Raw genomic sequence first — 27,646 nt, 5'->3', positions numbered from 1 at the left:
GGAAAAATGGCCTGGCTGTTTTTAGTTTCGTTTTAACCCCTGACCCAGTTGCTAGAGGTTTTTTGGGATAGAAAGCCAAAAATTTGGGATGGCTGTCAGCTTTTTTCTAACAAAGCTATTCAGTTTCTATAACTATTTGAATGGAAGTAACCATCATTTTCACCTTTCGTACACTACATATGCAGTAGAGCACAAGATAGTTGACTTCAGACCTTGCACACCATTTCAGACATGGCTGCAATAAAGACTGTGGGGTTCATGTGTGTTGTTCCTTTGCTGCTGCCTCCCCCACCAGGCTTTATTTACCCAAGGTGAGGAAAGGCAGAGCAACCTGGCGATGTGGCACCCACAATTGTGGCAATTGCACTTGCGCCCATTTCCTTGTGTGGCCCCGCCTCCTGACCTACCACCCGATTTTTTGAAATTAAAGTTGGCTACCATACATGATCCCTGAACCCACACCCAAGCAGGTTGGCTCAGTGTGAATTTTGAATATCAAATAAAGCATCTATTTTAATAGCAAATAAAGCATCTATTATAGCAAATAAATAGCAAATAAAGCATCTATTATAGCAAATAAATAGCAAATAAAGCATCTATTAAATCACAACGAAGTTCGAAACAAATCTTCTGGATAGTCATATGCATTACAAACACTTGGATGGGAGAAGCCTTGGGGTGCTGATTACTAAGTGAGTTATCAGTTAACTCTTGGGTGTTGGGACAAGGGATGGAGATGCAATGATCTATAAAGAGGTATTTTTCTACACTAAGTATCCTGACATCAACTCAGTATATGCTGAGTGCAGCCCTGGTTCCTATAGTAGGTTGAGGGAGGTCACTCCAAGCATTAGATGAAATCACTAAGCATGCATAAGGATTGAGCCAATTTGCAACCCCCACTTTGCCTATTCAGTTGCCAAATCTCACTCTTACCTGCTTGAAAGCAGCTTGGGGTGTGGGTGGGTGTTGTAGTTTTCCTCTCGGCCCGCTGATTATAGAGGGTCTTTTAAGCAGAGAACAAGGGGAGGGGGTGCGTACTAGTCTTCCTGCTGCTTAGATCTCTCTTACATGTTGTGATCCTCAGTGGCTCGCAGATGTCTACCTGCAGTCAGCTCGAAGAAAGGGGTCATCATGGTTGGGAACAAGACCACCTTTAATGACGGAAAAGGACACGAGAGGAATGTGACAGAACTTCTGGAAGGGGCCAAGTGAGTCTTAAGTGTGTGTGTTGGGTGGCGATGAGCAGAATGGGGCTTTGTAGACCTAGTTATTCCAAATTTGGCCAAATAATACTTTTTGCTGACTTTGCTTAATTTACTTGCGTTATTCTAGTTGCTCGGCCTGGAGAGTTCATCCCCAGCAATTTGTAGTTTTCTTGTTCTAGTTCTTTTCATCACAGGTGGCAGAAACTGGGACATTAGAAAGACAAGGGTTGTGTTGAGACAACAGATGGGGCTGGCGGGGTTTGTAGAGGAAAAGGTGGGGTATTTGCTGAGAAGACTCCCATCTGACTACTCTTCTAATCCATTAGGGAATTCACATGCCATCTTCCACCTTAAAAACGTAAAGGTAAAGGATCCCTGAGGGACGCAGGTGGTGCTATGGGTTAAACCACAGAGCCTAGGACTTGCCGATCAGAAGGTCGGTGATTTGAATCCCCACAATGGGGTGAGCTCCTGTTGCTCAGTCTCTGCTCCTGCCAACCTAGCAGTTCGAAAGCATGTCAAAGTGCAAGTAGATAAATAGGTACCGCTCCGGTGGGAAGGTAAATGGCGTTTCCGTGTGCTGCTCTGGTTCGCCAGAAGCGGCTTAGTCATGCTGGCCACATGACCCGGAAGCTGCATGCCGGCTCCCTTGGCCAATAAAGTGAGATGAGCGCCGCAACCCCAGAGTCGGTCACGACTGGACCTAATGATCAGGGATCCCTTTACCTTTACCTTTTTAAAGGACCCCTGACAGTTAAGTCCAGTCGCAGACGTCTCTGGGGTTGTGGCGCTCATCTCGCTTTACAGGCCGAGGGAGCTGGCATTGGTCCACAGACAGTTTTTCTGGGTCATGTGGCCAGCATGGCTAAGCTGCTTCTGATGAAACCAGAGCAACGCACAGAAACACCATTTACCGCCCTGCCTATTTATCTACTTGCACTTTGATGTGTTTTCGAACTGCTAGGTTGGCGGGAGCTGGGACCGAGCAACGGGAGCTCACCCCATCGTGGGGATTCGAACCGTTGACCTTCTGATCAGCAAGCCCAAGAGGCTCAGTGGTTTAGACCACAGTGCCACCTACGTCCCACCTTACCCTGGCCAAAAAAAGGATCCGCTTCTTCCAGGAGACTTGCTATGTTCCGTGTTCTCTGGCAGCTACAAGGATTTTCCAACTCCTTTTCTGGGATGCTGCCAAAGTCCTTCTGGACAGCATGATGAAAATGCTTCTCAGGCCTTGAGATATAGAACCTTAAATGTGCTGCATATATAGAACTGCCCTCTGCTTGTCAACCATCCTTCTCCCCATGCAAAAGGAAATCCTGTGCTCACAATTGTTGAGACTCTCAGTAGCCCTAACCCAGCAGAAGTGAAGTTCCTGCAGTGTCAGTGAGCAGTTAGTGCTCTACCTAACACCAGACTCTGTAGCTTTCTTATCTCAAGTAAAGCTCCCAGTACGTTTCCAAGCACAATTCAAAGTGTTGGTGTTGAACTTTAAAGCCCTAAATGGCCTTGGCCCAGTATACCTGAAGGAGCATCTCCAATAGTGCCGGATTTACTTATAAGCTAAACAAGCTACAGTCATACCTCAGGTTACGAACACTGTGGGTTGTGCATTTTCAGGTTGCGGACAGCGCTGAACCTGGAAGTACCAGAACGGGTTACTTCCAGGTTTCGGCGTTCGTGCATACGCAGAAGCGCAAAATGATGTCATGCGCAGAAGCGCCAAATCGCATCAAGCATGTGTGCAGACGCGGCGCTTCAGGCTACAAACGCTGTGGGTTGCGAATGTGCCTCTCGAATGGATCGCGTTCGCAACCCGAGGTATGACTGTATAGCTTAGGGCCACACTCTGTTGGGGGCCCCTCAAAAAAATTAAAGGAAAAAAAACTTGGATGTGCATTTCTTCACCTTTCCTGTGCTTCTCACTTTTTCTTACTTTGAATTCCAGAAAAGCAAATGTGGTTCTAGAGGCGAGACAAGTGGCTATGAAGATCTTTGAAGATTACACTGTTTCCTGGTACTGGATAATAATGTGAGCAGAGAATGGAATAGTCCAGCTAAGGGTGGAATGAGAAGTCTAATGGGAGTAGCAAAAAGGAAGCTCTGGCTCTGTACCAAAGGCAAAGGACCTTTCAGACTCACAGGCCATCTTAGGAGTTTTTCAAGTTCTGGATGTCCAGCTGAGCATTTCACCATTGTGAAGACCTGTGTCTTCTGTATTTCCCCCTTGAAAGTAGTGAAAAGGAACATCACAAGAGTAATTATAGGCCACTTGGCACTTTTCTCCATTATTAAAGATGGATATATTGAACTGAGACTTGCAACCAGAGGGTTTTTTCATGATTGGTTCAAAACACTGTATCAGATTCAGTCCCACACCCTTCTCTCTCTTTCTCTCTATATATGTATGTATTTGTGTGTATAATATATCACAACACTGTTCCAATGGATTAAGGGGAACAGTCTCAGAGCTGCTTATATGGCGTATCAAAGGCCCTCAGACCATTCTCTGGAATTCCTACCCCTTTTTTGCCAATTCTTATCTCTTTGGTTTCCTGGTCTCTGCAGTGCTTTGCCTGTCAACAACCTTCTTGCTAATGGTTCATAGTCCCTTTTGTCAGCTTTTTATGACCCATAATAAACTTAAATTCCCTTGATATAATTTGCACTGTTCACCTTCATTCTGCTACTGATTCGTTTACCCCAAGTAGTTAAAATGTTTGTGCAAAGCAGTATCTTCACCCAGTAGCTTGTGAGTCGCTTGGTAGTTCAAGAACGTCTTGAGAAATCCCTTGTTGTCTTCTATCTGCAGAGGTCTGGTGATTTCCATGGTGGTCAGTCTCATCTTTATTGTCCTGCTCCGGTTCCTAGCAGGGATCATGGTCTGGGTGATGATTGTGCTGGTGATCCTGGTGCTTGGATATGGTGAGTTTGGTTAAGCCCAGGGATCTGGGCAGGTGGGCTGGATGCCTACTGGAATAAATAATAATAATAACAATTTATTACTTATACCTCACTTCTCTGACTGGGTTGCCCATTCTGGGCGGCTTCCAAGAAATTAAAACATCAAACATCAAAAGCTTCTCTATATAGGATTGCCTTTATATAATTGTTTGTTTTCTTGACACCTGATGGCATTCCACGGGATGGGTGCCACTACTGAGAAGGCTCTCTGCCAGTTTCCCCGTAACTTCACTTCTCACAGTGAAGGAACTGTCATAAGACCCTCAGAGCTAGACCTCAGTGTCTGGGCTGAACGATGGGAGTGGAGACACTCCTTCAGGTATACATTCCCACTAATGGTCTATCTCAGCACCATATTCTTCCTTCCACCCACTCTTGGTGGTGAAACGTCTCCCTTTCCACTTGTGGCAGTTGGCACAGCTTGCTTACTGCCACTCAGGTGAGCCTTGCTAGACCTCACTTTGGGAATCCCCTTACTTGTGACTTTGCTCGTTGATGCTAGAACTGGGCCTGGGGTAATGGCATTGATTTGGATCTTTGCCTCAGTTTAGGGGATGCTCTGAATGTCCTTCATAGATCTTGCTGTGCAAATTATAAAACTGTTTCCTCTGTGAATCCAGGGAAGGTGAGCTGAGGATCAAGTAGAAGTTTGGAAGTTTGATGTAGCACCGGTCACTTCTACAATAGCCTCTTCAGTTACCCTTCCTGACCCCCTTAAATAGTTTTTTTTTTTATTATGTTGCACTTGGAAGTAACTCATGTCTTGAGGAAGAGGAAGGGAAAGTTGCCCAGGTGAACAATTTTGTTGTAGTTGGAAAAGATTGCAACAGAGTCTGTAATTTCTGAATAGATGATAAACCTGTCCCTGTTGCAAGTTAATTGGTCCTTCTAATTCTGTGTTAGAATATCACTTCGGAAGACCATGCTCTTTACGTTATATTCAGACTGTTGACATATTTCCCCTCTCTGCATGTAAGTAGCATCTGGTTTTCACAGAACGTGTGTGGACAGGATGTCATTAAGCAGTTCATAAATGATGATTATTAATAAGATCCCCTTCTACCTTTTCATTCAACTCCCCCTCTACCCATAACCTGGCACCTTGAACTGAACTGATCTAAATCCTTTTCAAACTGTGAATAATTCTCATGAACTGTTGCAACAAAATTGAATGCAGGAAATCAGGTAAAGCCTTGAGGACAAGCCTGGACTGCTCCTTCCCTAAACCTTTGATATGATAGGCACTTCTGAGCTTGCTTCCCCATTGGTATGCTTTGCGCTCTGGTGTTTAACGGTGGGACAGCTTTCAACCATTTGGTATGTTGGAGGTATTAAGCCAAGGCAATGGGCAACCGTGTTCACTGCTGCTTTCATCTTGCAGGAATCTTTCATTGCTACATGGAATATGCCCAGCTGAAAGGACAGGCTGGTTCTGATGTTTCCCTGAAAGAACTTGGGTTCCAGACAGATCTCCGTGTCTACCTCCATCTGAAGCAAACCTGGCTGGCCTTCAGTAAGTCTTCTGCTCAGCTCAGCACTTCATGAGTGTGTCTCTTTGTTAGCCATGTCCTCCTATGTGTAGATGAAAGACCAGGAGAAGGAGAAGGACTTCCTCAGGCCTCTGTGCAGACCCAGAGATGGGAAGGCTGTAGCCCTTGAGGAACAGTTGAGCTCAATCTTGCATCATCCCTATTGGCCATGCTGGTTGAGGCTGATGCAAGTTGGAGTCCAACAACATCAGAAGAGCCTGATGAGCCCTAAAAGTGACTTGCTCCAAGAACCATCCAGAGTCACTTGTTTGGTGTTTTACCCTGCTTTGTGGAATCAGAGCACAGGAGGGCTCAGGTTCCTCTCTCTTGTCTGTCTCTCTCTCTCTCCCACTTCACCTCTCTCTGTTTCCTTGCCCAGTGATCATCCTATGCATTGTGGAGGTTGTCATCATTTTACTGCTCATCTTCTTGCGCAAGAGGATTCTCATTGCCATTGCATTGATCAAGGAAGCCAGCAGGTGAGCCTGATGTGGCATGTGCCCAATAGATCGCCTTGCAAAGGTGCTTTTATCTCCCCGCCCCGCCCCCCATCCCTAGTGTTTGCAGATATCCAGAGCAGTTTGCTGTTCTGTCTGATTCTGCTGCTGGGAAATCTAGCGGGACTAGCCAACATCAAAGAGGCAAAAATAGACAGTTCCAGGGTTCATGGCAGCTACCTTCTAACTAGAAATACTGTACAGTCATACCTTGGATCCTGAACGCCCTGGAACCCGTCCATGCTGCAAACCTGGAAGTGATTGTTCTGGTTTGAGAACGTTCTTTTGGAACCCGAATGTCCAACGGGGCTTCCGCGGCTTCCGATTGGTTTCAGGAGCCACGATTTGGTTTTCGGACATTTTGGAAGTCGAATGGACTTTTGGAACAGATTCTGTTCGACTTACAAGGTACGACGGTAGTTGGTGTGAATGTCCATCTCAGACACAGCCCGACCCGCCACTCTCAGGGGATCGTTGGGTAATTGTTTCTAGTAGAAGTGTTTCAAGTAGAAGTGTGAGAGGAGAGTAGCTGCAGTGAATCGTCACTCCTAGAGGGGGATCTGATAACTCTTCTTGGTGGGACAGGAAGCCATTCTACAGTGCAGGGAAATGTGACAGAGGGTCCTTGCTCTGCCTAGAGTTGGGGCCTCGAAACTGACTTGTACCTTTTCTTTCTCCTGTCCCCTCTGACAGAGCCATTGGTCACATCATGACATCGCTGCTGTTCCCTCTTTGCACTTTCTTCCTGGTGTGTCTCTGTATTGCTTATTGGGCCAGCACAGCTGTGTATCCTTACTCAGTCCGCCTCCCCTGCTCTCAAGGGAGAATGGATTAAGGGGGTATGGTTGGTTGGGTGGGAGGGATTCCAGGAAACTGCCCGGTGTTCCAAGTCTGCTTCCAAGCCAGCAAGAATGGGTCATAAATTTCTGCAAAGCTCCTTGACTGCTCCCAGTTTCTTGTCTACCTCCAATGAAGCTGTCTACAAGGTGTTCAACGAGACAGAGTGCATTTACGCCAGAACGACCTGCAACCCAGAGGTAAGAAATCTGAAGTAGTTGCTAATGGAGTTGTCTTCATTGCATAATGGGCAAAAAAGGATGTGTCCAGAATTATTGTCTTGCTTTCTCCATGGGGCTTCTCTTGAAGGTTCAGCTGGGTGCAGAATGCAGCATTCTGCTTCCTGCTGGAATTGAGCCAGACTTGGCCCAAATACTCTGGAACAGGCATTCATTCCCAAATGCTTCCTCCTCCCCTGCCGGACTGCTAAAAAATCTGCCGAGGGTCTTAATTATTTTTCTGCCTATTGTAGCAATTGTAATGTGGTGTGCTGTGTGATCTTTAATTGTATTTGCATTGCTGCTTTTATTTATTACAAATTAAGAAATCTCATAAACTTGATAATGAATTCAGATTGTAATACAGTACATAAAGTACAGGAAATTAAAGAAGCAGTAAAAAACGCCATTAAAAATTGATACGAACGTTCACTCACAAGTCTACAGACACACTGCGGGTCACCTGAATAAAGCTTGCAGACCACAAGTCGGAAACTTCTGTTGAGAAAGCTTAAATTCTGAGTGGCCCATGGAGGCTGTGGGATCTCCCTTGCATCCTGATTCTGGGTGGATTCAGACAGCCTGTGTGGTCTGATGGTCACCAGCTGCGTGGAGGCGGAAAGCCCACTTCGCTCTGTGATTAAAGTTTCACAGAGTCCGGTTATCTTGTGATAGCTGCAAACCTCTCACATGGTGGCTGCCCAAATCTGGACGATACCAGATTAAGGAACTAGTTCTCAAAAGGATGAGGCAGTGGAAATGCTAGCACCTAGGAGATGCATAAGTTCATTGGTTGTGTTTGTATATGGAATCAGCTGCTGCCTGCCCCCAACTTCCTGATCCGTTGTACATGCTACATATTGCCCCCTTTCACATTGTGGTTTTGCTTTCCTGTGTCCCCACCTCATCCCCACCAAACACCATGAAAGCTGTACAGTGAGAGTCTTCTCTCTGCTGTGGATTTGCCCATCCCTTTGAGGAGGTGGGAAATATGGCTTGACCCAATATCTCAGTTTCCCCTGCCTGCCCACCCTGTGGAGAACTGAAAAGGGAAGCCCCACATGGCACGTTTACAAGAATGACCTGACTTCATTTTTTCTGGCAGGGTCCCAACTCTAAAATACTGACCCACAATTTGGGGAGAGATTTCAAAATGTTAATGTCGCAAGCTGCAGCTTCATCCCATCAACCTGCCCAGATCTAAGTACTCATATCCATTTCTAAAATAGAACATGATGCAAACAGAACTTCATTCTCAAGTTGGCGCCTTCACCCCGGTAGGGTTCCCCTTTATCACATACACAGCCCAACAAGACAACAAAGAGAATCCACTGACAGCATACAAATCAATCTGGCTGACCTGATCCACACACACACACACACACACACACACACACACACACACCTCACTACAGCCAACCAAAGACAGCCAACCAGACCCTAGGCCACCCCCAAGCTCTCTCACCACCAAGGAAATACAACAAGCAAAGAGTAAGAGAACCCACACATGTGATGTTGACACAACCCCCCCCCACACTAAGTAGAATAGAAGCATTGTCACCCGACCCCACTCACCATTCCCTCCTCCCCCTCTTTCCGCCTCTTTTCTTCCCAACCTAACACTGTAACACTAATATCTCACAAGAAATGAAACTGATCTGTAGAAAACACAACTTGAAAAAAGAGACAACGCATGTATTTTTGTAAACGTAAGAAATCCTTAATGAAAATATATTCAAGTGGAATTCTGAAGCTGCCTGTCTGGCTCCCATAGCGATGAGAGTAACATCATTTTCTTCCTTCTTTTTCAGACCTTCAATACTTCCAACGTCACCAAAGTGTGCCCAAGCGCTCGCTGCCTCTTTGCCTTCTACGGTGGCGAGAGCACCTACCATAAGTACCTCATCATCTTCCAGATCTACAATGTCTTTATGTTCTTCTGGCTGGCAAACTTTGTCATTGCCTTGGGCCAAGTCACGCTGGCCGGAGCCTTTGCCTCGTACTATTGGGCCTTTAAGAAACCGGATGACATGCCAGCCTTCCCTCTGTTCTCCTCCTTCGGCAGAGCACTCAGGTACAAAGACTGGGGTGGGCGGGAGAGTTGCAGCATGCAATTCTTGACCGTCGGAAGTCCCTGCATCAGTGTTTCTCATGCTTTGGGTCTCTGGCTGTTGTTGGACTACAACTCCCATCATTCCCTGGCCACTGGTCCTGCTGGCTAGGGATGATAGGAATTGTAGTCCAACAACAGCTGGAGACCCGAGTTTGAGAAACAAACTCAGGGAAGGATGCAGGGTTTGTTGGCTGAGCAGAATCCTAGATAGACAAGGCAGGTTTCTGCACAGTGATTTCAGCTCAGTATTGGACTATCTGCACTCTGGGCTAGATAGGGCATCCAGACTGGAAAATGGTAGAGCATTCAAGTCATTGTGGTATAGAAAAGAGCTTTGATATCCTAGGAGCTGGCACACAGCAGAGGCTTGTTATTTCCAATTGCATACAGAAAACAGAGCCTTGTTTACCACTTAACATCAGGGCTGGGCAACCTGTGGCCCTTCAGATATTGTCAGGCTACAACTCCCATCATTTCTGGATATTGGCCATGCTGGCTGGGGCTGATGGGATTTGGAGTCCAACAACAACCTTATCTCTGGTTGACATCTTTATCTGAATCAGGATAATTTTGAGGCAGTTGATTTGCATGATCTGTGGAGAAGTCCCAGGGCAGAACAATATCATAGCAAGCTCCAGGAAGGAGCTTAGCATGGTTCCATGACTGAAGGGGGCTTTGGTGATTTCTTCCCAGGAGGTGGTCAGATTCCGGGCAGAGGGAGCTTAAAGCCAGTTGGAGTAAATGAGCCTTAGAAGTAGGCCAGCAGCCCATAAGGATATGCTGCAAAGCCCAATATGGAAATTGGGGTTCAAAATGGAACTTGAGAAACTCAGGCCGGTGTACCTAGTGGCTAGACAAGCAGGCTCTCCTATCCCACTGTACAGGCTGATACAGCGTCCTTTGTCATAGTTCACAAATGCTCTGAAGCCACAGCAAATACAATTTTTCTGCTCCCCCCAACAGGTATCACACTGGCTCACTAGCCTTTGGCTCCCTCATTCTTGCTATTGTCCAGGTCATTCGAGTCATGCTGGAATATTTGGATCACAGGCTAAAAGGTACTAAGCAGGGGGAAGGATCTAGTACAGGAAGTGTGCTAGGAATGAGAGTCCACCTCTTTCCTTTGGCTACGCATCAGTAGGCTCAGTTGGCATGAAATCATTTTTTCATGTTTAGATTGGGAGATCTTCTCCCTTTCCCTCTCTTTCTCTGTCACCTAGCTAGACATCTTGGGGCTGTCTTTGGATTCTTGAGTCCCGAGAATACAGTTAAGCCTATGAGTTACAACTCCCAATAAGTAAAGTAAAAATTGCAAGCTATGGAAATAGTGTGAAAATTCTGCAGATGTCTCTTTCTGCAGTTTTCTCACATCTTTGTTATGCACTCAGGGCTTGAAATTTGGGGTATTTTTGACAGGCAGTTGAGTAGCGGCAGCAGAATATCCCAGTACAGTCGTACCTTGGTTTTCGAACAGCTTAGTTCTTGAATATTTAGGCTCCCAAATGCTGCAAACTTGGAAGTGAGTATTCTGGTTTGCGAACTATTTTTGGAAGCTTCCTGCAGCCAATCAGAAGCTGCGCTTTGGTTTCCGAATGTTTTGGAAGTCGAATGGACTTCCGGAACAGATTCTGTTCGACTTCCGAGGAACGGCTGGGTGGGGAAGAGGGAACTACAAATAGCTCCACAAGCCAAGACAGCCCTGGCCCCTGAGCACTGCAGCTCCCTACCCCACCCTGCTCACAGAGACAGATGCTTTGGTCCAGCAGGTCTGGTCACATACAAATCCTAGCATGTTGACATTTCCTCATTGTCTTGAATGATGCTTTCCACTGCACTCTGGGCCAAGGGCATAACTCTTGAAGTTATCCCTTTTAAAAAGCTGCTCTTTTTAATAACAAAGGCTAGGATCCTTCAAGTGTTAATGATAATTCCAGATTCTGTGCTTGTGAGCAACTGTGTGCAGGGGTTCCTGCCCAGTCTGACAAATAGATAATTTTTTTCTCCTCCTCTTCCTTGTTGCCATCCTTGCATTAGCTGCCGACAACAAGTGTGCCAAGTTCTTCTTGACCTGTCTCAAATGCTGCTTCTGGTGCCTCGAGAAATTCATCAAGTTCTTGAACAGGAATGCCTACATTATGGTGAGGAATCTTGACCGTTCTCAGGGAATTCATGCAGAGTTGTAGATGCTCAGAGATCATGGGGATGACTACCAGACCAGTTAGCCAAGCCATTAGCAGGAGAGGCTATTAGATGCCTTAGTCATACTTTAGACTGGAGTGGACCTACATTTTGGGGACCCTGAAGCCTGAACTGTTATGGGGGCCCCCCTTGCAACCAGCAATGAGGTCTGGGTAACCACTGTTGGCTTCTTCAGTGGGGTCGTTTACAACAACCTTTACAGCATCTGTGCTACTGAATCTCAGACTTTGGGATTGTTGAAATGTATACAGTGGAACCTCAGTTTTTAAACTTAATCCGTTCCGGTAGACTGGTTTGGCTTCCAAAAAGTTTGAAAACCGAGGATCAATGGGCTGGCTGCAAAGTCAATGGGGGAAAAAATGAAAAACGCGGCTCAGAAGCCGAAAATTGTTCAAAAACCGGAGCTGTTACTTCTGGGGTTTTGGCATTCATGAGCCGAAATGTTCCAAAACGGAGGCATCCGGGAACCGAGGTTTGACTGTACAACAAAAATGTAACCAATTTAAGCCGTGCGACTCAAATTGTGCCTACTAAACCTATTTCTTTAAAAAAGAAATGTGGACTTAAATTGCTTCTGGGGCCCCTCCAGGATTAGGGAACCTGAAGCTTAACCTTCATTAGTTTCATAGTAGATCTGTCCCTGCTTTAGACCTTGAAGAAGCCTCTGGCTAGATCTACACTCACCTTTTAAATGTTATTAGAATGATACTAGAAATATCGTTCTAAAACGTCAAGACATGGAAGGTCTACTTTTGGTTTCGCCTTTGCTTCCTTTCCACACCATCTTCCAGGTTTCCAGTAGCAGGCTTGTTGGTTTTGAATGTCTGATGTAGATTTTTTAAATTTCGTTGTTCTGTATGGGACAATGACAATAAAGATCGTATTGTAGCTGGTTGCTCTGCAGCACCCTCTGGTGTCACATTTTAATAACACATTATGAACGTTAAAAAAGAACATCATACGGCTATATGGTTATCAGAATCATCCCTTAACTCTTTTTTTAGCATTAAAAACCATGAGTGTTGATCCACCCTCTGTTTTCAGGTATGGTGAGGCTTGAAATGTGTCTCGGTCAGTTCTTTCCAAACTTTTCATGCTGGTGACACACCTTTTAGACATGCATCATTTCGTGACGCAGTAATTCAGTTTTACTAGCAAGCCGGAAGTTAAACTAACCCCTCTCCAGCCCTGGGAGGAGTGCGGGGAGCAATTTGCATTTGTGTAACACACCTACACACTGCAGCCGACACACCAACATGTCGTGACACACAGTTTGGAAAGCTCTGGTGATACCTGTGATTTGGGGAATGCTGTAACATGACATGTTTGGTATTGCTACCAAACCTTGTACTCAAGACATCCCTGTCCTTTCAACCTGTGCTGGTTCTTCTGATGACAATGACATGAAGAGGAGACCTCAAAGATGCAGATAGGGTGTTCTATTGACTCAGATGTGTTTTGAATCTGTTGACATTATGGTTTGAGCTCTATTGAAAGATACGGCGTGGAAGATATGACTAACTTAATTTTTTTTTTAAAAAAAAAGCTGTGTTGGTTGTTCAGCAGACTTGAAACATTTTGGGCCAAGCCAATAAACCATCCTTTGTTAACTGTTGAGGTATTCAATCTATATTCTTGCATTTGGTGTCATCCCACCTTTGGCCACAGTTGACAAGAACCAGTACAGAGAGACACCATAAAGGAAAGCACAGAAACTCCCAACATGCTCTCTCTGCCTGCAAGTCCTCTTTGCATTCTGGAAACAGAGCAGCACTGATGCTGAACAAATGTCACATAGTCACGATCAATGTAAATCATCCATCTGGTCTGCAGCGTGAGGTCAAAAGCTCCTGATTAAAGTACCCTGGACAACTTGACGTAATGTTCATATTCTCTTTGGTGATTTCCCCCCCCCCCCCAGATTGCCATTTATGGGACTAACTTCTGCACGTCTGCAAGAAATGCCTTTTTCCTGCTCATGAGGAATATCGTCAGGTGAGGGCCTGCCAAATGAGTTGCCTGGCTATTACTGCTTCAGGGCTTTAAATAGGGATAGCCTGCTTCTTTGGATGGGTGGGGGAGCATCTTCCTTGGCCAAGCTTCTTCGGGATGAAATTCTTCCAGCTTTAAGGTTCCTTCTCATTTCCCTCCCCACTCTTTTTAAGCACTTTGTTCAGAGACAGCCTGCCCACCCCATGCTGAAGAATCCTCTCAGAGCTACAAGAGAGGGTGCGCAGCTTCTGCCAACTGGCACACAATGTAAAACGACATAGTATCGTATCCCATATCTTTAGAACTGGGAAGGATCCCAAGTGCCAAAGGTAAAGGGACCCCTGACCATTAGGTCTAGCCGTGACCGACTCTGGGGTTGCGGCGCTCATCTCACTTTACTGGCCGAGGGAGCGGCGTACAGCTTCCGGGTCATGTGGCCAGCATGACTAAGCTGCTTCTGGCGAACCAGAACAGCGCACGGAAATGCCATTTACCTTCCCGCCAGAGTGGTACCTATTTATCTACTTGCACTTTGACGTGCTTTCGAACTGCTAGGTTGGCAGGAGCAGGGACTGAGCAACGGGAGCTCAGCCCATTGCAGGGATTCGAACCGCCAACCTTCTGATCAGCAAGTCCTAGGCTCTGTGGTTTAACCCACAGCGCCACCCGCATCCCAAATGGGCATATGGGCAATAGGGAATAGATGTCGGCTGGTGCAGAGGGCCTTCTCAGTAGTGGCACCTGCCCTGTGGAATTCCCCCATCACCACCAGATGTCAAGGAGATTAATAACTATGCAACCTGAAAGCAGGATTTTTTTTATATTTTATTGTGTTTTTATATTTTGCTGGAAGCTGCCCAGTGTGGCTGGGTCAACCCAGTCAGATGGGTGGCATATTAATAATAAAATTATTGTTATTAACATTGTGGTGGCTTATAGGCAAAGTTTGGGGATGTGGTCAGGGCTCTATATTTCCTGTGTAAAGAAAGCTTCAATCCTAAATTCAAAATTGGGAATGGATCATTTTCTTGCAAACTTGGTGATTTTGATGCGAACCAGCTTGATTCATGTGCTCTGTTTGAATCAGCTATTTGAGAGAATGCAGACTTGAGAATTTCCCTGCACAAAGGAGAAATGTGGAGGGAGGAGAGGCATCGTGAAGTCCAGTATCAGAGGTGTGAATGGGGAAGCAATATAAATCCTGAGCCACAAAAATGGCATTTGTACTGCAGGGGTCTACAACCCATAATCTGTAGGTTGGGCCCAGTCCAGTAAGGGGAAATGCATGGCGGTTCGTTTACCTATAATCTAAAGTGGCCTTCTCTAACCTGGTGCCCTCCACATGCTGTTAAGACTGCCTGATGTTCTGGGAGCTGTGGTCCAACAACATCTAGAGGTCACCAGGTTGGGAAAAGCTGCCTACAGAAACTCTACTCGGGAGTCTCTTCTAGGCACTGCTAGAAATTTCTCTAACATAATTCCACAACGGTGAGGAGCCTTAGAAAATTATTGTTTCTCCTTCTATCTGCTTTCAGGGTTGCTGTTCTGGATAAAGTCACAGACTTCCTGCTTTTCCTTGGCAAACTCCTGATTGTAGGAAGTGTTGGTAAGTTCTTGGGGATATTTCAGGCCTCCTCTCAGATATCCTTCATCCTCTGAACTGATTTATTCCGCTTCTCCTCAGGAATGAAATGCCTTCCATTTGCAGAAGCCCTCCGCCCCCTCATTCCCAGCATTGTTTTGCTTCTTACTTCCTTTCTGCTCAGCTTGTTCCCACTACACACAGATAGAAAACGCAAGGTCCAAGAGCTAATTTTGCAGAGAAGGGGGATGTTTATTTGTGCAGAGACCTTGTTGAAAGATGCATGGGGCACAGAGGGAATAGCTTCTGAGGTGGAGGAGGGGAGGAATGGATTCAAAAGTTTGACTTGAAGATCAGACAGAAAATTCTGAGATGAAATGATTTTGTTTTTCTTTCCTCTTTTAGGTATACTTGCCTTCTTCTTTTTCACCCAAAGGATAAAAGTTATTCAAGACACAGCACCACCCCTTAACTATTACTGGGTCCCCATTCTGGTTGGTATCTAAGCTAAGGACTTTTTCAGTTCTTAACTCCCCTACTACATATCTTGGAAGCTAAAGTTTCTTTCTCATATTCTCTGTCTTTCAACTATGATAGTTTGAGTTAGTCCTTGTTAGTTGTGTTGCTTGTTGAGGACGCAGGGGAAGGGAGGAGAAAACCACTATTAATTTGCAGTAATATCTATATTGGACTCTCTCTCTTACATTTATTTCACCTGCAACGAGTTCAAGGCGGCGAATGTGGTTCTCCCCGCCACCTATTTTATTCTTACAACAACCCTGTGAGTTTTGGCAGAAAGTAACTGGCTGGCCCAAGGTCATCATCTTGACTTTTATGAACTCAGGTTTCAACTCTTGACTTCTTGCAAAAGGTGCAGCTTCAATGCCATTCCTAGTTTGCAGCCGCTGGCTAGCTGAGATGCAGCTCTAATGGAGATGATTCTCTTGTTTTTCTTGCAGACGGTGGTTGTAGGCTCCTATCTAATTGCACACGGATTCTTCAGTGTGTATGCCATGTGTGTGGACACACTCTTCCTGTGTTTCTGTAAGTATCCAGCTCTGGTGCCGTTCTAGTGAAACAAGCACGTTTGCCCAAGCACTATAAACTGTAAAGGAAATGCTCCAGTCATTGTGGTATTAAACCAGCAGCTGCTGAAAATGTCCTGCAGGCAGTTTCTCCTATGCCTCCCCTACCCACAAATTCCTGGTTCCTTGGGCCATAGTGCAAGAGGACCCTCAGAAGGCATGATGCAGGCAGAAGAAATGGTCCTGCATGGGCCTTGGGTTTGCCAAAAGGTTGGGCTCTAGTGATATTCCATTCCAGATAACAGCCATGTCAGTCTGCTACAGCACAGACTGCTGCTGTGCATTGAAGGCTAACAGATTCATTGTGATCTATGTCATGTCATCTGTCACTGACTTCTCTTCTGGGGGAACACATTCGGATAAACTGACTTTTGAATACCAGTCATAGAAGCTGTAGGCTACAAAAGAACCCTCAGCCCTTCTGCCCTTATTTTGCCTCTGCATTTTCCAGCACTTGTTTGCTAATCAATTGGATTACGAAGTTTAATTGGTAGATTTAATCAGCTGAAGCTGATTAACTGAAGAGGGCAGTTTCTAACTGGGAAGGCTGAGAGTTTTGATTTTGAGCCTACTTTGCATTTTAGTATCTTCTTGTCATGGAGAGTGCTAAAAAAATGAAGAGTGGTAATTTAAAATGTACAGCCCGCTCCTATTCATGTTTATTCAGAAAGATGCCCACTTACTGTATTGGGGTTTGCTCCCATTGCCATGCTACGCTATGCTTCATTCCTATAATACAGTGGTACCTTGCAAGACGAATGCCTTGCAAGACGAAAAACGCGCAAGACGAAAGGGTTTTTCGTTTTTTGAGTTGCTTCGCAAGACGATTTTCCCTATGGGCTTGCTTCGCAAGACGAAACATCTTGCGAGTTTGTTTTCGTTTTCTTAAAACCGTTAATACCAGGGTGCATCTGTGCTTCGCAAGACGAAAAATCCGCAAGACGAAGAAACTCGCAGAACGAATTAATTTCGTCTTGCGAGGCACCACTGTCTCTGAAAAGGGCACCTCTGAGGTTTAGGTAACTTGTACATTTATTTTGATTTAAGTAGTTGCCCTTTTTGATCATTTAAATCCTAGAGTGCCCCTATATGTCCCTGTCTTTTTGTTGCATTTGAATTGCAGCAGAATTGCATATTGACTTAAAATGTCTTTGAGGCAGCCAATCGATTCTGTTCCCAAGGGAGAATTTCCTTCCCATTCCCTTAGTCATATTCAGCTCTTGTTGTCTCCTGCCTCTTTCCCAATTCCTTTTCTTTCTCTGAATTAGAAACCCTCCATCTGGCTGTGACTTTCCCCCATTAGGTACTGCATTTACCACCTCAGTGCTTCTCAAATTGTAGGTGCATGTGAGAGAGATCTTCAGCAGAGGCAGAAAAGACTGCCTACTTGGCTGAACTGTTGCAGTTTTATTTAGCTGAGAGGCTCCCAGTATCCATCCCAGTCTTCCCTATTAGGTAGCAGTCAAGGACAGACAGAATGTGTCTTCCTATCTCAAGTCTTTATTTGCCTCCACCTCCCACACTGTGAGGCACAAAAAAGGGGGGAAGAACTGGAGTTTAGGATTGATCAAAGGAAGGACTTTTCTCACACATTTGGCTTACGGAACTCACTGTTCCAAGATATGGTCATGGCCATCGATTCAGCAGACTAAAAGGCATCAGGGGAAGACTGCCATTCACTATTTGTCAAAACAGTGATCCAGAACCTCCCCAGATTCACAGCTAGGATACCTCTTGTCTACCTGATGCAGGAGAGAGAGAACTTGGGACAGCTTTTGAGTTTAGGCTTGGTTTGTGGCTTTCCCATAGGCATCCAGCTGGTTTGGGAGGGGATGCAGTGTGGGAATAATTGACAGGTCTAAGGTCATGCAGTCAGCTTCATGGCTGCATGAGGATTTCAACCCTGGTCTCCTAGATCTTAGGACAGCACTCGTAAGCACTACACCATACCAGCTCTCTGGTTCTGGAAATGACTCATTTCCACTGTAATGTGGGTTTTAGCCCCATGGTAGCAGGGCAGTACGAGCTGACTCCTCTTGCGATTGTGAAACTATTAACTTCTGATTTCTCCTTCATGTCTCCGTCATCAGCTCAGTTAGCAACTCCTCCGCTTCCGCTGTAGTAGCAAGCATATTCCATAGCATAAAAGCAGTTGACTGCCTAAGCTGCCTTACTCTTTTTCTGGGTGGAGGAATCTATTTGCAACTAACTCCAAATCTTCTCTTTCTCTTTCCCTCCCTTTTGTTTTGCATTCCTTTGCTTTTGTCTTTTATTTGTTTTGCTTTGCTTCTCTCTTGTCCATCCTTCTGCGGCTGCTTTCTCTGTCTTCCGTGGGATCCCAAAAGGTGAAGACCTGGAAAGGAATGATGGATCTCCTGAGCGGCCTTATTACATGTCCCCCGCACTGAGTGAAATCCTGCTGAAGGGAAGCCTAGAATCTTCCAAAAGTGCTGAGAGCCAGGAATAGGGACTGGTGCACGGAGTGGGAGAGGCACACGCAGGTTCCCCACTGTGAGCCTTGTGCACACCTGCCTGGTCCGTGTGCAGGTGTTGTTCCTTTGTGGCTTCCCTGAGAACTGGTGCAAACCTCCTAGTTTTGCTGTTCTGGGAAACAGTGCTTCCTCTGGCAAGTGGGAGGCAAACATTCTGGCGCCAGAGGAGCGGAAGCGGAAGTTCAAGGCCGAATGCGTTTAATGTCAGGAAAACTCGCCGCATCTCCGTTGTTTGCACCCTGTGGTGCTGTTTTCTGCTCTCCCCAAAATGCCATCGCTATAGCAAGTCTGGCTATTTAACCGGTTGCATAAATAAGCAGAATGCATACAGTACAGAGTGGGTGCTGCAGATATTTACATTAAGTATTGGATCATTTCTTGGACTTGCCCTTTCCTTGACTAGGCAGGTGTAGAAGAGAGCCATTTATTTGGTTATCAGAGAATCTCAAGAGCAGATGCTTTTGTCCAAAGGGGCAAAAGAACCAAAATTGTTGAGGTGCTAGGGATATCTTTGGCTAGTTGGGCTGGTTTGGAGTTGAGTCTATTTAGACGGGAGGCTTCGAATTGCTTAGGACTTGCTTTCAGGCAGAAGTAAGTGGAGGAGGAAAAGGATTCTAGCAGAGCAGCAAAGCAGGTATGCAAATGCATCCATGCATTTAGTGTAATGATGTCTTGCCGAAGATTTCTTTCTTTGTTTTGAAGTTCCTGCTGCAACTTTGTGGGGCTCTTTCCATATAGGCTTACAGATCTGTATGGCCATTTCTCCTAGTAGCTTTAAGTTTCCTTCATGTTCAGTTCCTTTACTTATTTTGTTGGAAAGCAGTATTCTGTGCAACCTGCAAGCTTGCTATCCTGCTGGATGATCCCTTTTACTGAACTGTTCTGACACTCTAGCATGCCATTGAGATTACAGTAGCTTGCAGAGTAATCTTTATACAACATTTGCTTGTTTGTAACTTCTCTACAGCTTGTCTTGATGCGGAAAGCAATGGCTACTAATTTCCCTAATGGCTCTCTTCCTAGGCTATGGTCCCAATCCCACACAGCTATGTATGCTTAAGCCCATTGAAATACATAAGTTTTAGCATACCATACTGAACTGTAGTCAAAATGTAGTGTTGAAATTCCCAGTGTAGCCTTGAAATTCCCAATGTTCATCTTTGCAAACCCTTAATTAAGCTAATAATGATCTTGAAAAATCTTTGACTGATATCTCCTTCCTATGGCAGATAAAGTATTAGATTTTCTTCCTCAAAATACAACTCCCCTGGTTTTTCAGTATTGTATAAAGCTGGAGTTTATTTTTGTCTGCTTTACAGAAGTTTTATTAGCTGAACATAGTATATGTCAGGATATTTATTCCTTGTGCCAGAAAAACAAATCTGGCTCCAATCATTGTAAAACGAAAGGGTATTGTTTTTTGTTTTTGTTTTTGTTGGGGATGGGGAGGGAAGGGGAGTTAGCAAACAATTGTGAATTTGCTTAGGAAAGGATGAAAAGGAATTATGTGGGTTTGGCAGAGGCTAGGCAGTCAGAAAGGAAAGTGGGGCAGACAGAACACTGTATTGGGAGGTTTTCTTGAAAACACTTAATACATTCTGCATCTTGTTCCACACGGCATCAAACTTCCAGATTCCATCTTGGAAAACTCAGTGCCTTATTAAAGAGATACTTCCTTTATATTAGCTCTCCAGGTGTCATGTGGAACATTATCCACTTCAAGTTTATGGTCTGGAATTACCTTTGATTAAATATAATTATGATAAGGTTTTGTTTTGTTTTTTTGTCCCTGGCTTCTTGGTTATCCTTGAGAGTTGCTTTTGGCACAGATATTCTGTAAACATGCAAAAGATAGCATAGGATCAATTCAAAATGAAATTAAATGAATGTTGACAAAGACTCACTAGTGATCTTCATCACAATGAGATGGAAACTTGTTTTTTAAAAGATGAAATTGGAGACCAAAAGCATTATAAATTCTGTAGTGTTTCATGAGACAATGGCCAGCCTGGAAACTCCTGTGGCTAGTGGCAGGCAGTTGTTTTCTAAAGGAGCTAAATGAGAGAGAGGTTTTGCTTCCCATGATGTGTACACATTTCTTCTGCCCCAGGGTTGTCTCTGGCTAAACAGGTTCTGGAAGCAAAATAAAAGGTGAAAATCATTTTCCAGAGGCAATACTGGTATGAAATCCAAAAAACTATGGTCCTGTTGATGACCTAAGCAGGCAGAGCACTTTTTGAAGTTTTTGAAGACGTCACTGTTTCTGGTGGACTTTTTTTTGGAGCAGCCAATTTTGGTTTTGAGCAGATCACTCATACCTGCATCAGGAATATGCCTCTTTCTTGTGCTGCACCAGTTTTTAAATATATATATATGCAGGGAAGTTGACAAAAGGCTGCAAAGACAGAACTTTGTAAAGAGAAGGCCAGATGCAGGTTTGATATGCGTCTGGCAAATGGGCCAGTATGCTATTCACATGCGTTGGATCTTATATCACAAAAGAGGCATAGTATTTGTCAGGATGTGAGTAGGGGAATGGTGCTCTTTACAAAGCTTAATTGATCAGTTTGATGCTAATAAAAAAGATAAAGAATTTCCAAATAAAAAGACAAGCAGAGCAAAACTTCATATAACTTATCATCACCACCACTGTTGCTGCCATGGCCAGAGGCAGTATTCTTCAGCTTCTCTTCCTGCTTCCCCATGGAGGAAAAAAGATCCTCTTCATTGCCACCCCTTGGAAAAAGAAAGCAGGTGTAAAAACTTGACTCTACATTTTAAATATGCAAATTGAACTCCTCATCTTCTCCTCCGATTCTGCTTGCCTGGAATCCTGCTAAATTTAAAAGGCTGTTGAATTAAATTCTATCCTCTGTGCAGGTCAGAGTTCATACGTACCTGCTTGTTGTGCATTGCAAGGTTCAACTGACAGCTTAATTCTAAGCACTCAATTTACATGCAGAGAGGAGGGAAGTTGTGAGCTTCCCACTTAATTTTCTTAATGCAAATGTTGCCTCAAATGTGAGATTTCATCTAGATCTTGACATCTGTGGAATCATTAGGACACTGCCATAGCCTTGAGAATGGGGTGATCCACCGAGACATGGTTGAGGAAACCCATCCTGACCATATCCTCCACCATGAGGAATTGTTCAATCTTCCTTGAGGAAAAGTGGAAGGATTGACTTGTCAGTTCGACATCCTTCTCAGTTTGGGACATGCATCTAGAGTAGGGAACACTAGCTTGCTTGGGGGGAGTCCCAGCCTCCAGTTAGTGGTGTCAGGTTTCCCTGTGTCTTCACGGGTTCAGATTGCTAACACTTTCCCTTTGTGATGGCCTTACTTGATCCCAGATACCTGCCATTTGGTACTTGGGAGACAGACTTTTTCACATCCCTTTTGCTGGGGGAATTTGTCTCTCTTTGCAGTGGAAGATCTGGAACGTAATGATGGCTCTACCGAAAAGCCTTACTTCATGTCATCTAATCTGAGAAAGCTCTTGAAGAAGACCAACAAACAGCAAGCAGATGCATAGCTGGCCCTCCCGTTCATTCCTGTTGCTTCCGTTGGTAGCATGCAGCAGACGCACTGGAATTAACCAGTCTGAGCTTTGTCGAGCCTTTTCTTTGAAGAGCAGCAATCTGTGGGGTCCTGCTTCCACTTGCTGTGCCAGAACAACAGTAGCTTCCCTTGATTTGGAAACACTCTTGGCCCACCCCCCTTGAAAAAACGAGGAACTTGTGTCACAATAGCTCCATCTGAAGTCTTGAGTGTAGAGGTATCTGCTACTAAGTCAATCAAAGCCTCTCTGCTCACGATCAGCCTGGAGCGGCTGGGTTTCTTGCTTGCCAGTGCAGAAGCGGTTTGCAGAAGCGGTAGATTTCAGTTGCCAGCAGTCCAGGGAGGCGTAACCCGCTAGCCAGCTGAGCTGATTTCATTCCATTAACTTGTTTCAGTAGACTCCAAACTGGCCTCAATCCAAGTGTTCTGGCTTAATCTTAAAACAAATAATCTTGGAGAAGTTGGATCATTCCAGTAACACATTTTTTAACCGTTTGTATTTACTAAGTGTCTTTTCTCCTTGTCGTGGCGTTTACTTCATTATATACACCCCTTGCCACTTGGGATAGACACCTTTAAAGGAGCAAGTTGCCTTTAAGCATGGCACGTTGACTTCGTGGATAATTTAGAACCTCTTCCAAATGACTAGCAGCCTTTCATACAAATGCTGTGAAGAAAAGCTTATAGGCAACTGTTGTTGGGGTTGCCGGTGAAAGAAAGCTTGGGTAATAGCGCTGTTGTTTCTTGAATGATGGGGCAAAATGGTTGTAGCAGCTTTGACTTGCTAAATAGGGAAAGGTCTTCAAAATATTATTTGCAAGAAAAAAGCTGTGTGTTTGTTGGGGGGGGGAAGTAAAGTATAAACTATGGAATAACTAAATATGAGGCAGAACCTAAATATATGCAAAAATGTATCACTAAAATGCAAGGATGTAGGAGGATTAGTTGGAAAGAGTTCCAAATTGTGGCTACAGGAATTGGTAACTTTCCACAATGGTAATGATAATACCATCAATTTTTAAATCTGGGCAGTTAATTTTGTGTTTGCTTTTTATAGTCCTTTTCTACTCTCCTATACATCCCTGTATCTTTCAAAAATATTTTATAACTGAAACATTAAACATTTTGTTTTGTACATCTGTTTAGTGTGGTTTTCTTTTTTACTCAATCTGTAATTCCAACAAAACTTATGAAGTCTAATGCAGTTTGTATTTTTAGAAATCAAAGTAATTAGTGGTGTCTTTCTCCCCCACCCCAAAATTCATCCACTGCATGGAAGATGTTCTACATTTAAACTATAGGGGGCCTTCAAATATATACTAAAGGAAAACCTATTATATTATTTCTTTATTTAACTGAACTCTAGTCCAAAAAACAATTTAATAGAAAGGGGAAATTATGTGTTTGGCACAGCCCTCTTTCTTTTAGGAACCTGAGTAAGCAGATTCCATAATCAGGTTGGAAATCAACACTTTAACTGGAGATAATCCCAGATGTAAATAAATGTATCTTGGCATATCTTAAGGAGACATTCATTTCAATGAAGATGCCACCCAAAACTGTTAATTCTGTGATCTCAGGCATAGGGAACAACCCACCTGTTGAGCACATGTTTTCAATAGGACATCACAGTTGAGAAGGGGGTTGTCTCACCCCACCTGTCAAGATCCCTTATGTGGGGTTCCCCAAGGGAAGCCCCAAGCTCAAGTGCTGGCAAAATGCTTCCCCATTAGCTGACAGGAAAATGAGAATAGAAGCCTACATTTAGCAGGTATCAGATGCACATGGGAGAAATCACCCCTTGCAGCCAGTGTCTGCAAAAAAGAAACAGAAAAAGGGTGATCCACTGCCCCAAAGGAGGGCTCATGGGAGTGGTTGGGTGAAGGGATACCAAAGAAGGGTGTCAAAAATGCCAGAGGGATCAGTTCTAATGCTTTATTCAAGAAAAGTGTAGACTTACAGCAGATCAGCCTCCCAGCCTTTACAGACTCAGGATGGCTACCGCAGCAAGGAGATGGCTTCTCTGCACCCAAGCAAACATTCATACATTCTTTATACACAAAGAAGCATACATCAGTTTGGCCACAACTTCCCATTGTTTTACCTGACCAGATGAGAGCATAGGTGGCAAACACCCAAATCTTACAGATAGTTCCCCTTTCTGGGCTCATAGCACAGCACCCAAGCCGACAGATAAGGATAACATTAGAGCCTGCTAATTAGCTTATATCAAAGCAAGTGAATATATATGAGCTCATTGCTGCAAGAACTACCAATTATTGTGGGGTTATCTTAATTACTAAGATGGCATTAGCGAAGCTTCTGGAACAGGTCACCTTTGATTCAACACAACTGTTTCCCAGACTGTTTCGTCTATACAGAAGCCATGCAGGGATGTGTCCCAGAGCACAGTTTGGCTCTGCTAGTGATCCCATGCCTCTATAAGGCTTGCACACGCATCCAGGAGTTGGAATAATGCTTCTTTGATTGAATAGGAGACTCTACTTGTGTTGCTGCAACATTTCCCCTTAAAGGAACTTCAAAGGGACCAAATATAGACCAAAAGTCCCAGAAGGCAGTAGAAGTAGGAAAAGGCAGAATGTTCTAAAAAGACTACAGCGTGTCTCCATCAGAAAAGAGAGAATCTAGACATAGCAGCGGATATAATGGGAGGCAACACAAATGTCCAAATCCCAGAGAGGGAAAGGTATTCGAAAACACCTGGGAGAAACTAATATCACCTATGCATGTCAAAACTCCTCCGACCATGAACAGCTGGGTAACTGGTCTCCTGACCCAGCACTAGTATGTGAAAATTCTTATATTACACACGTGGATCATAACAACATGCAGTTCAACACAAGTTCTACCCCTAATCAACAGGCTCAGTCCACAGCCAAAGGAACTGATAGGGCAGAGTGAGAAAAATTTGCAGATTTGTATGGCTACCTCCGAGACCATTGTCTCCTTAATGCCCAAACTAAAGGGGGGGGGGGATTCAGAGCTTGGACTGCTTAAGAAAGGAACTATCTGGCATCAAGGCTAATATGCTTGTCTTGTTAGGGCTAATTGAGCTGGGGATCCTAACAACAGTTTCCGCTGGCACAACCCAATAAACCTAACCAAGACTGCCTATGCATGCAACAGTACAAAATGGGAATGAGGTGGTAGGATTGGTTTGGACCTCATTAATCTGCAGATTGGGGGCAGGGATCACGTTTCTGAATATCCCCCTATGTACTAATAATAAAGCTGCTAACTGCTATTATTGTTTTGCTGATAATTCCTGCCAGAGCTGTAAGTGGGCGAGCTAGAATCCTCCTCTGATGTAACAGGCTTTTATTTGCAGGCGATACTTTGTGTGTGAGAAGAATTAAGGCAGCACCATCCACAGGGTGAAGTGATAGGAGTCCACTCAATGGTCTCATACTTGTTGGCCTCCACCTATCTCGAGAGACAATGGAGTGGGTCTCTGGGTGTGAAATCAAATGGCACCGAAGTGACCTTCCTGGGGTGCACGTGCAAACTTGGACCCCAACCAGTGGTTAAAGTCAGCCTCTTAGTCCATAAATCAACAAGGCCATTGTGTGGCCTGGTTCACATACAAGGAGCTTGCCACCATTGCTGGATTCCTACATTAACATATAGTTATTTTTCTTTCGGAAAGCTTAACATGTGGAACACAACTCACCCACCTAGAAATACATGCTTCCCCATCTATGTTCCCCACTGACATTTTGTTCTAGTGCTGCCACTCTTCACACAAGGCAACCAAAACTATGACTTACCAGGATCATGCGACTGTGCAGGGTTTAGAGAGCAGTTCTCCGAAAGCTCTTTCATCTCTTACCCTGTACTGCAGCCAAGAACAAAACCTTGAAATATGAAACCACAGTTAAAGGGGATTTGGAATTTGTATACAAGTGAGAAAAGAGCCCTGTACCCTTTGCTGTTTCTCTGCTCTCCAGCACCCTGCCAGGGTTCTAATATATGCCTAACTTGGAGTTAGGCACCTAGTCGAGCCTGCCTCTGCCTCCCATTGCCTCATGGTCAATACAGACCAGGCCAAGTATTTGGTCCCTATAATTTTGGAGGTGATGAACATGGTTACAAATTGGAGGTGATGAGCATGGTTTCAAAAGAAGCACCAGAGACTGGAGAGGAATTTTCAGAGAGAAGAAATGAAAGGTGCAAATAAAAAGTAATTTAGAAACCTCTCAAGAAGAAAAAAGTAAAAACTCTAATAAAGTGTTAGGGTGCCTTTTCAATCTTCTGTGGGCATCCCTTTCCCCCAATTTATTATTTCTTTCAAGATCTGCTTGAGCAAAAATCTGGTAACAAAAGATTAATCTTTTAAGTGCTACATATCTGTGAGAGGGAATGTTGGTTGGAAAGGAATCAGCACTGCAGTACTTGGCATTCTCAAGAAGTGACCAAAATGCAATTGCTGTAAGTGCCCCCTGCATATTGCATTTGAAACGTTGGCTCAGTGTATTAAACAGGAGCTCTTATTTTGCACTGTATTATTCTCCCTCAAGAATGATTTGTGAAACCATAACAAAATTGGAACTATAAGCTTAACTTCTATATTTTCTTCACTAGATTTGTTTTTTAAAATATGAGCTTCAATAAATCCCTCTCTTAAGACAACAGGTCAACACAACCAGATTAAATTAACTAAAATCCCAACATTTCTGCTTGCTTGGGTGAGGCATCAATCCAAAAAATATAATTATATTTTTTGTAATTATTTTAATGATGTTTTGAGTATGATGTTATATGGCTGCTTTTGGATCCTTTGGGAAGAATGACATAACTGTAAAATAATAATGGATCCCCATATTATTGTGGGATACTGCAGCAAGATCACAAAATGGGTTCTCTTCACCCCACCACAGAAAGCTACAGAGATGTGGACCATACAAATAATTCTGGTCTTTGCTCCCATGTAAGCTGGCATCAGTGATCTGTAGTTGGGAAGGACTGGCTCCTTAAATCCAATTTTCAGAGCAGCCATTCTGCAAAGCCAGGATGTGCAGAAACTTGGAATGACTTTATAACATTGCTTGGAACATAATGCTCAAAGGCTGAACGACTCAAAGGGTAAGGCAGACTGAGGTCTATGGGAGTTCCTATTAACTAATGAAACAGTCAGTCTGTGAACAGTTAGAAAAAGGATGATGTGATTACTAAGACCCAGCATGGGTTTCTAAAAAAACAAGTCATGCCAGATGAATCTCATTCCTTTTTTATATATACAGTGGTACCTCAGGTTACATACGCTTCAGGTTAAAGACTCCGCTAACCCAGAAACCCAGTACCTTGGGTTAAGAACTTTGCTTCAGGATGAGAACAGAAATCGTGCTCCT

The 27,646-nt window shown here is 44.3% G+C and overlaps 1 protein-coding gene across 5 annotated transcripts in view; it reads left to right on the top strand.

Moving 5' to 3' along the window:
* Positions 1–23,412, top strand: part of SLC44A2 (solute carrier family 44 member 2 (CTL2 blood group)) — a 59,834-nt gene extending 36,422 nt beyond the window's left edge. For 2 of the 5 annotated variants that reach the window (XR_014559347.1, XR_014559349.1), the window contains exons 8-23: positions 1,088–1,211; positions 3,157–3,240; positions 4,021–4,133; positions 5,554–5,685; positions 6,081–6,180; positions 6,892–6,984; positions 7,151–7,235; positions 9,065–9,327; positions 10,330–10,424; positions 11,401–11,504; positions 13,487–13,560; positions 15,093–15,163; positions 15,545–15,633; positions 16,099–16,183; positions 18,570–19,350; positions 19,398–23,412. Coding sequence is in view for 2 of the 5 variants with exons in the window: in XM_083718867.1 (XP_083574993.1) it covers positions 1,088–1,211; positions 3,157–3,240; positions 4,021–4,133; positions 5,554–5,685; positions 6,081–6,180; positions 6,892–6,984; positions 7,151–7,235; positions 9,065–9,327; positions 10,330–10,424; positions 11,401–11,504; positions 13,487–13,560; positions 15,093–15,163; positions 15,545–15,633; positions 16,099–16,183; positions 22,145–22,251 (1,619 nt within the window). In the remaining 3 variants the exon portion in view is untranslated. Of the gene's footprint in view, positions 1–1,087; positions 1,212–3,156; positions 3,241–4,020; positions 4,134–5,553; positions 5,686–6,080; positions 6,181–6,891; positions 6,985–7,150; positions 7,236–9,064; positions 9,328–10,329; positions 10,425–11,400; positions 11,505–13,486; positions 13,887–14,217; positions 15,164–15,544; positions 15,634–16,098; positions 16,184–18,569; positions 19,351–19,397 lie in introns of all 5 variants that reach the window. The other 3 variants (XM_083718867.1, XM_083718868.1, XR_014559348.1) reach the window with 2 other exon arrangements.
* Positions 23,413–27,646: the final 4,234 nt, after the last annotated feature.

Source organism: Podarcis gaigeae (assembly GCF_964106915.1).
Source record: "Podarcis gaigeae genome assembly, chromosome: 17".
Classification (NCBI taxonomy): domain Eukaryota; kingdom Metazoa; phylum Chordata; class Lepidosauria; order Squamata; family Lacertidae; genus Podarcis; species Podarcis gaigeae.
The sequence above is the reverse complement of the archived record's forward strand: the minus strand, read 5'-3'. Positions and strand labels throughout refer to the sequence as shown.